At 66.4% G+C, this 7920-nt stretch overlaps 3 protein-coding genes across 3 annotated transcripts; 1 reads left to right on the plus strand and 2 right to left on the minus strand.

Moving 5' to 3' along the window:
- Nucleotides 1-167: 167 nt before the first annotated feature.
- On the minus strand, nt 168-1669 carry MNEG_11651 (Elongation factor 3; the record flags this gene model as incomplete). The annotated part of the gene is made up of 4 exons (XM_014039875.1): nt 168-184; nt 256-394; nt 625-1292; nt 1609-1669. The coding sequence occupies 4 exons, from the start codon at nt 1667-1669 to the stop codon at nt 168-170; spliced, it is 885 nt and encodes a 294-aa protein (XP_013895329.1).
- A 4494-nt stretch (nt 1670-6163) lies between these two features.
- MNEG_11652 (hypothetical protein) lies at nt 6164-6626 on the minus strand (the record flags this gene model as incomplete). Its single annotated transcript, XM_014039876.1, has 2 exons — nt 6164-6322; nt 6468-6626. 2 exons carry the CDS (start codon nt 6624-6626, stop codon nt 6164-6166), a joined length of 318 nt encoding a protein of 105 aa, XP_013895330.1.
- Nucleotides 6627-6855: 229 nt separating this feature from the next.
- Nucleotides 6856-7670, plus strand: MNEG_11653 (ubiquitin-like modifier-activating enzyme 5; the record flags this gene model as incomplete). Its single annotated transcript, XM_014039877.1, has 4 exons — nt 6856-6903; nt 7018-7068; nt 7210-7281; nt 7449-7670. The coding sequence occupies 4 exons, from the start codon at nt 6856-6858 to the stop codon at nt 7668-7670; spliced, it is 393 nt and encodes a 130-aa protein (XP_013895331.1).
- Between the last annotated feature and the right edge of the window lie 250 nt (nt 7671-7920).

A 7920-nucleotide genomic window follows, 5' to 3' on the forward strand; every position in this document is an offset into this window, starting at 1 on the left:
GAGGGGGAGGGGGTAAGTGGAGGAAAGGCAAGTGGGTGGGGAGACGCAGCAGGGCAGCAGTGGCCGAGAGGTCCATCATGACAGCGGTTGCAGGTGGGGTTGGCAGGGTAGTCCCGAGTTCGCGTGCGGCTGGGCGCAGGGCACACGCTGGCAGGCTCCAGTAATGCTCAGCACCCATCCCTCGCTGCCTCCAAACGCCTCCCCAGGGGCGCCATCTGGCCGCAAGCCAGGCCGGGGCTCCCGCTACGTGCTCACCAGGCAGCAGCTTGGGCAGGAAGGGCACGGCGTCCAGGGGGTTGTCCACCAGCTTGGCCATGTTCTCAATGATGAGGCAGGCCTTGCGCTTGATAGCAGTGGTGTTGTCCTGGCGCAGGCCACGCACCAGCAGGGGCACCTGGGGAGGAGGGGTGCGGATAGGGGTGGGGGCGGCATGTTGAGGCTTGAAAACCTGACTCTGCGCACCGCAGTGGCTGAGCAGCCTGCCGGCCTGCGTCCAGCTTCGGGCAGAGCGCGATGTGCAGGGCCGACACACCGAGGGTAAAGAGAGGGGCCCGGCGACCGAGTCACCCAAATGCGCGCCCCATGCACAGTCTTACGGACCGCTTGCGCGCGTGCGGTGCGCACCATGATGGACAGGGTGGGGGCCTCGACGGTCTGCACAAAGGTGGTGGAGGCGAGCTTGTGCACGGTGTCGGGCACGGTGGAGGGGTTCTGCAGGCAGTTGACCAGGATGGGGATGAACTGCTCGATGTCGCGGTTGCCGACCACAAACATGCACTTGGTCATGGCCTCCACGGCGGCGTCCTTGACGGCCTGGCGGGCGTTGCCCAGGGCCTCGGTCACGACGGGCACGATCTCGGGCAGGCACAGCGCCACCTGGCGGGGCGCGCGGTCAGTCAGCGCGCTGAGCATCTTGCAGGCGCCCTCGTTGGACTGCCACTTCTGCGCCAGCATGGCCTCAAACAGCGTCGGCAGCGCCGCGCCGATGCCGTGGGGGTTGAGCAGCGCCTCCAGAGACGCCTGCGCCTTCTGCGCGGCCGCGCGCACGGGCGTCGCCTTGTCAGCCAGGGCGGCGAGGACGGGACCCAGCAGGGGCATCAGGTAGGGCTCCGCAGGGCGGCCGACGCCGTCAGCGACGGCGGCGATCGCCAGCAGGGCACCCTCCCGCGCGCCGGCCTCCTTGGCCTCCACGCCGGCCTTCAGCTGGGCCAGCGCGCCGCTGTTGACGAGCGCCGAGACGCCGCCCGCCTTGACGGCGGTGGCCAGCTCAGACGCCACGGCCGAGCGGTCGCCTGTCAAGGCCAAGGTCACAAGGGGGTGGCGTATGTGGAGGCAGAGCAACGCCGGGGAGAGGAAGGGGTTGTCAGGGTGGGTGCCGGCAATAGGGTGGGCCAAGGCTGACACTTGGCAAGGTCCAGTGGCGACTCGCAACGCGCCGGTCCCACTCGAACCATAGCATGGCAGCACCCAGGACGCAACTGCAGCGTGTGAACCAAACGCCGGCCCCATCACAGCCATCATACATGCACCACCGCGGCGGCCCAGCGTGGCAAGCAGCAGCGACGGTGGCAGCCGGCGGCGCGCGAGGGCGCTGGCGACAGCGCTCACCCTCGAGCGAGAGCTTGTCGAAGATAGAGGCCATCTCAGGCGCAACAACAGTGGTCGCCATCTTATATACTGAGCTGCGGGGAAAGGGTACGGACGTCAGGCCCGCGTGTGAGAGAAGAGGGGCCAAGAACCCCTGACCAATGCCATCGCACGCGCCTGCAGGCTGCCGTGCAGAATCAAGTAGGTCGCCAAGGCGACAATCGCGCTCATGCCGGCCTGAGCCGTGAGGACGGCCGGCCGGCCATTCCAGGGTCGCCCTCTGTTGCGCCAGAGCCAGCCACCCAGCAGCCTTGCCCCTCTGCCCGTCCGCAGCGAATGTTTCACATGCGCAAATTAAAGCGCTTGATATGCACAGCCCAGGCCTACTACACGCGCTGAAAGAGGCTGGCCCCGCTCACCACGATATCGTTCAAGCGGAGATGTATTGTGGGGTCCCAAGCAGCTGTATGGACAGCTACTTATCGGGTCGACGGCGGGTGCTCGTCGAAAGGTGCCGTTCTCAGGGGCGGTGCGCTCTTGATTGCAATTTTGCTTGGGCAGGCAGGCGGGCACGAGAGCATGCACGGCCAGCAGTGCGACTAGGTGGTCAAATTGGCAATCGAGTTGAAAATTTAGTCTGCATATATGGACCGGCAGCAGAGGGCGGACCCGCCACGCCGGCAGAATCGGGCGCGGGCAGGGCCAGGGGGCACAGAAGGACTAGGCAGAATCCAGGCATATTACGCCCCCAGCAGTGCCAATTGGACTGTGCACCACACCCAATCATGAGTTCGTTTGTGCTTTATCATTGCCGCCCCAGACACACGCGCAAACAGGCCGGGTTGAGCAGGTGACCATCCTACACCATGCCTGAGTCAGCAATTGGAGAAGTGGCCCTTGGCGTGCTCGTCTCGACCACCCCCACCCAGCCCCACCTCCTCTCTTATCAGCACTGCTGCAACAGCATGGCATACTGCGACAGCATATTACAGAGTATGCTACAAGCTGCGACATAATGTACACAACAGGCCTCTCCACCTTTCCAGGGCACAGCCTGCCATCTGCACAGGGACGCAGCAGTCCGCACAGGGCTGTCCTGCCCCCCGCTTCCGCCCGCCCGCACTAAGGCCATATGCCGAACCAGCAAGCCGTGCTGCCTGGCAGCTCACAGCACATCAACGCCAGACGGCAGCTGCAGCGCCCAGCCACGGAGGGCTACATACTGAACGTCTATATTGGGGGCCTCGTGGGCGTCGCCGTACTGCTGCATCAGGTTCTCCTGTCGATGCGGCGGTGCGCAGGTTGTGCGAGATGCAGCGAAGATCACGGACTCTAATCAGTCTCACTGCTCCAGCTGCAGAGCAACAGGTAGATCATAGCTGGGCCCCAGCAGACTGCAAATCAGGCACCTTTCGGTCCCGCGACCCCACTTGGCCCCTGGTGACAGCCACCACGCTGCAACGCCCACTCCCGCACCCTCCTGCCAAGGTTCCCACCTGGTTGATGAGCCTGACGACACACAGGTTGCCTGCGCGCCGGTGCGCCAGCTGCATGCGCAGCACCAAGGCTTCAGGGCCGCGGTGGTCCAGCTCCCCCAGGTCGACTGCCGGCAGCACCTCAAATCCTGGGGCGGCCGCGCGCACAGTCGACGCGGCAGGCGCCTGTGGCGCGCCGCTCGTGCTGGGACCGCTGCCTGTGCCGTTTGCACCGCTGGGGCCGCTATTGAAGCCGCTGCCGTTGCTGCCGCCGCTTGGCCTGCCGCCGCTGCTTGGGCATGTGGCGGGTGCAGGCCCGCCTTCCGGCTGCGCGTGATGCTGTGACTGCCCCGACCCCACCGCCCCCTGAGACGCTGCGCTTCCTCCGCCTGCTGGCCCGGCTGCCATGGCCTCAAGCGCCGCGCCTGCGTTCTCATCCAAGCCGTATTCGTCCTCGGGCCCGTCGTAGCCGCCACTCTCTGCATCTCCAAACTCTTCGTCGTCGCTGCTGGTGAGCAGAGGCGGCAACATACCGCCGCCGCCCTCCTGCTGCCCCTCTTCGTGCTCCACCTCCTGCTCCCCCTCCCCCGCCTCCTCCTCTGCATCATCACCATCATCGCCGCTGCCGCTGTCCTCGTCATCGCCAACCTCCTCTTCCACAAGCGCCCCTGGGCCAGCAATCACCTCTGCCTCGTCCCCTGGGCCCAGCACATTGAGCGCCACCTGCCCCGCTGCCACCTGCTCGGGCGGCAGCTCCGCGCGCGCGGCAAAGCGAAACCATACCACTGGCGCTGCGTGCCAGCCGCGCGCGTGGCGTGCCCGTAGCTGCTCGGGAGTAAGGGGCGCGAACTCAACCCACTCGGCCCCGGCCAGACAGTGGCGGGCGACCGCAGGCGGCAGCTCCCCGGCGTCGCAGGCAGCGAGCACGGCGTCGGCGCTGGTGCACCCATTGAGTGCAGCGCAAAGCGGGTCCAGGGGGACCGCCACCAGGCGCCGGGCGGCGCCAGCCAGGTGGGCCCAGCCGTGCGTTGCTGCGCCAATGCGTTGCCGCTGGTCCTGTGGTTGCTGCTGCTGCTGCTGCTGCTGCTGCTGCTGCTGCTGCCTGATACTGCTGCCCGCGCTCTCATGCTGTGCCTGCAGCATATCCTGCCGCGCCGCACCGCCGCCTGCACTGGGCGCCTGCCCCAGCAGAACAGCTCCGCACAACACCGGGCACGTAAAGTGGCCCGTCCGCGACGCGACAACCTCCTCCACGACAGCGGTGTCACAGCCGAAGGTGGCCGATGCAAAGTGAGGCAGCACAGCCGCATCCAGCAAATGCCTTGCCGCCACCAGTGCGGGTGCCATCGCGGCGGCCATCCACGGCTGCGCTTGCCGCTGAGCCAGGGCCCCCGCGCGGGCGGCCCCATCGCTGAGTGGGCTTGTTGGGGCTGCGCCGCCTGGGGGTGGTGACTCTGCACCAACTGCAGCCGCGCCATGTGCCAACTCCGCTGCCACTGCCGCGGCTGCGCTGCTGGTCTCGGCTGGCTGGCCCTGCTGCTGCTCAGGCTTTGCTGGGGCAAAGAACGGCGGCGCTTCGGCGGCCGCCCGCTGCGCCGCCTCGCGCGCCTCCTCCACGAGGCGGGGGTCCAACCGCTCCACCCTGGGGTTGCGCCGGAACAGGCACGGCAGGGCGATGCGAGTTGCTCAGATGAGGCAGACCACACACGGAGGCCCGCACTGCCTGGTTGGTGACCACGCCCCAGGCAATGGCCCAGTCTAATCGGGGCAGGAGGCAGCGGTATGTTGGTTATGTGCGCATGCACAATGCGTGGGGGGTCTCCCCATTATGCCCACGAGCCTGTAGGACGCCAGAGACGCGCGCGCCAGAACCGCATCAAACGCGTCCCGCAGCCGGTGCAGCTCCGCACGCCGCGCAGAAGCGGGCACGCCGCGCAGCAGGTGCTTGCCCCAGGTGCTGTCTTGATGCATCACAAGGTCCTGTGGTCCCGTGAGGACAGTGGATGACAGCAGCTCTCGGGGGAAGGGCTTGGGGGGGCTGTCAGGGCGGGCTGTCTCGAGAGGGCCGGACTCCCCCGGGAGTTGAATGGAGACAAAAACAAAGACATCACCGCCCCAGGGTGACGGCCACACACGGCCCTGGATCAACGTTCCCCCCAGCCCCCTCGTGCCTGGAAGAGGTCTGCGTAGAGGCGCTCCAGGCCAGCCATGGACCACGTGCTCAACATGCGCGCCGCGGGCCCCGGATCATCGGGTGCCGCGCGCTGCCCCTGCGGCGCGAACAGCACCATGGCTGCCCACTTGGAACGGTCTATCATGTACGACCGGTGGCGGGCGCGCGCCAAGTCGGGCTCGTGGGGGCGTGCCTGCAGGTGGGGGGCCGAGGTCGCAAGATGGTGACGAAGCGGCAGGTACAACAGCATGTAGGCGCAATTGCATATGAAAATCTGGGTGACCTCACAGCGCACAATAGCAGCAGCAGCAGCAGTAGCGGCAAGGCAGCGGCCCTGCCTTGGGCACCCAGCGCTGAGCCCTGGTGTTTGCAGGGACAGCCCCTCCACACTGCAACAGTTTTGCCCTGTACCCTAGCAAGGGTGGCGATGCGTGTGCCAAGCACACCTTGAGCAGGCCCACAACTGAGATGTCGGCAGGTGAGTCGCTGCAGTAGGGCGACCAGTGCTACCGCAAGGCAATCGGTGCATTGGGGGGAAGAGCAGGGCCTGCGTTAGCCCGGCTGCGCCGGATGAGTGCAGCCTTGCCAGCTGTCGCGACTGGCCCGCACTCCTCGCATCCCCACACTGCGCTGCGCCTGTTGGAATTGTCACCCAATTCACGACAAACATTCACGGCAGCCCCCGGTCCCCAGTTTCCCAACCCCCAAACCCACACACCTGGGGCGCGAATGCGTGGCTGCAAGTGCCAACAGGAGCATGGTGGCGTGGATTAGGTTGTGGGACAGGCGGCAATGTCAGGGCACCGCTCCCGAGGCTCGTGGTGGCAGCGCGATTGATCCCCAGGCTAGTCTCACGCAGTATCGGCACGCCTGGCGTTGCGGCAAGCTGGGGAGGGCAGCAGGGTTGCCTGGCTGCCCATGAGGCGGCTCACTCGGCCCAGTAATGCAGCTCATCCTCGCCACCGTCTGTGCCGCCGTCCGTGTATGCTGCCAGGAACCGCAGCGCGCTGGGCTTGGTGGTGCTGCGCGCCGCTGCCATGCGCGCAAACACTGCCTGCAAATCAACACTCGACAGCCCGGGGCCCTCCTGGGGGTGGGGGGATGGCAGCGCCACAGCAATGAAACGCAGGGCCACTTGCCTTGCCACTGGCAACAAGTAGCCAGCCTGCATCTGTGACGTGCGTCCGCATGCCACAGGCCTTCAGCACCCAAGCCTGCAGCTGCGAGCTCACCAGGTGTAGCCCATAGTGCTCTGATAGAAAGCGCGTCCACAGCAGCGGCGCGCGGGCGAGATGGGCGATGACCGGCGACGCGAGCGCCGCGGTCACGAGGTCCCCCGGCTTGTCTAGCCGCTGCAAGACGGCCAGGAGGGAGGCCCTGTCGAGCTCCATTCTGCCTGTTGCGCCCACTGGCACGGGTCAGTCGAAATGCCTTTCTAAGAACAGCAGCTGCATACGGAGAAGCGCTTTCGTCAATGCATCTCGCGCGCGTTGACGCTAATCTTCCACAGCCCTCGAGCGTTCAGCCGATCGAGGAGCTACGGTAGATCAAGCGCACAACTGAACAGCAGTGTACTGCGATTTGTGTAGCAGCTGAGGTTTATTTGGTACAAGCGCAGATATGAGTGCTGTTACAGGCGATTTGCAGGCTGACCTGGCCAAGCTGCAGGTGCGCATCAAACACTGCCGCAACCGCTGCGCGCTGCACGCCTGCGCCGTCGTTCGGTTTGCCCAAGCCAGCGAGAAACTTGAGCCCTCACTGCTGTTTGGACCGCATCTGTAGAGCAGCATCCAGGCACTCGACCCCGCAGAGATGCAGGCCAACGTGGACAAGGTGCGGCGGGGGGCCGCAGGCAAGCAGCAGGCCTTGAAGAGCTGCTGTTGCCAACCGTCGCCAACCGTTTGCCGAGCTGCCGAGCCTTCGAGCCTAGTGCATTCGCCTTGACGGCTACTCCCCCCTTCTCTTCCCATGCAGCTCGCCGAGCAGATCCGTGCCCTCAATGGCAAACTGCAGGCTGGCGTCAGTGCCCTGGGCAGCGCAACCCAGGTAGGGCACGCCCGCCGGCGTGCAACCGCGGCACTTGCAGCCAGGCGCACAAAGCTCGGGCCGCGGGCAGCACCAGTGAGTAGCGCATGTTGAGCGCAGGTCGCTGTGTAGCCACTGCGCCCCAACCCTGCCGCCTCGCCCGCCTCCGCTCGCGCCAAACCTCCCAGGCCGCAGCCGCTGCCCGCCCTCCCTCCGAGGCCCCCGGCCCTGTGCGCGAGCGCATCAGCCAGATGAGCAGTGAGGTGGTCGACAGCAACCCCTACAGCCGGTTGATGGCGCTGCAGCGCATGGGCATCGTGAAGGACTATGAACGCATTCGCGACAAAACGGTGGGGGGCAAAGCATGCCGCACCTCACCGGGTGGCGATGGGGGCGGAGGGCTGGCGTAGCGCGGCGCACCGGTGCCTGGTGATGCGCGCCCCACTTGGCGGCTCCAGGCGGACCAGGTGAAGAGCCCAGCAGCCGGATGCATGCCATGACGGAGTGGCTTGGAGTTGGCGCGGCGTTACCAGTACGCATGTTGACTAGCCCTTCACCCCGCGGTGCCCCCTTTGCCTCAGGTGGCGGTTGTGGGCGTGGGTGGCGTGGGGAGTGTGGCTGCCGAGATGCTGACGCGCTGTGGTGTGGGGCGGCTGCTGC

This window comes from Monoraphidium neglectum, assembly GCF_000611645.1.
Source record: "Monoraphidium neglectum strain SAG 48.87 unplaced genomic scaffold scaffold02847, whole genome shotgun sequence".
NCBI lineage: Eukaryota > Viridiplantae > Chlorophyta > Chlorophyceae > Sphaeropleales > Selenastraceae > Monoraphidium > Monoraphidium neglectum.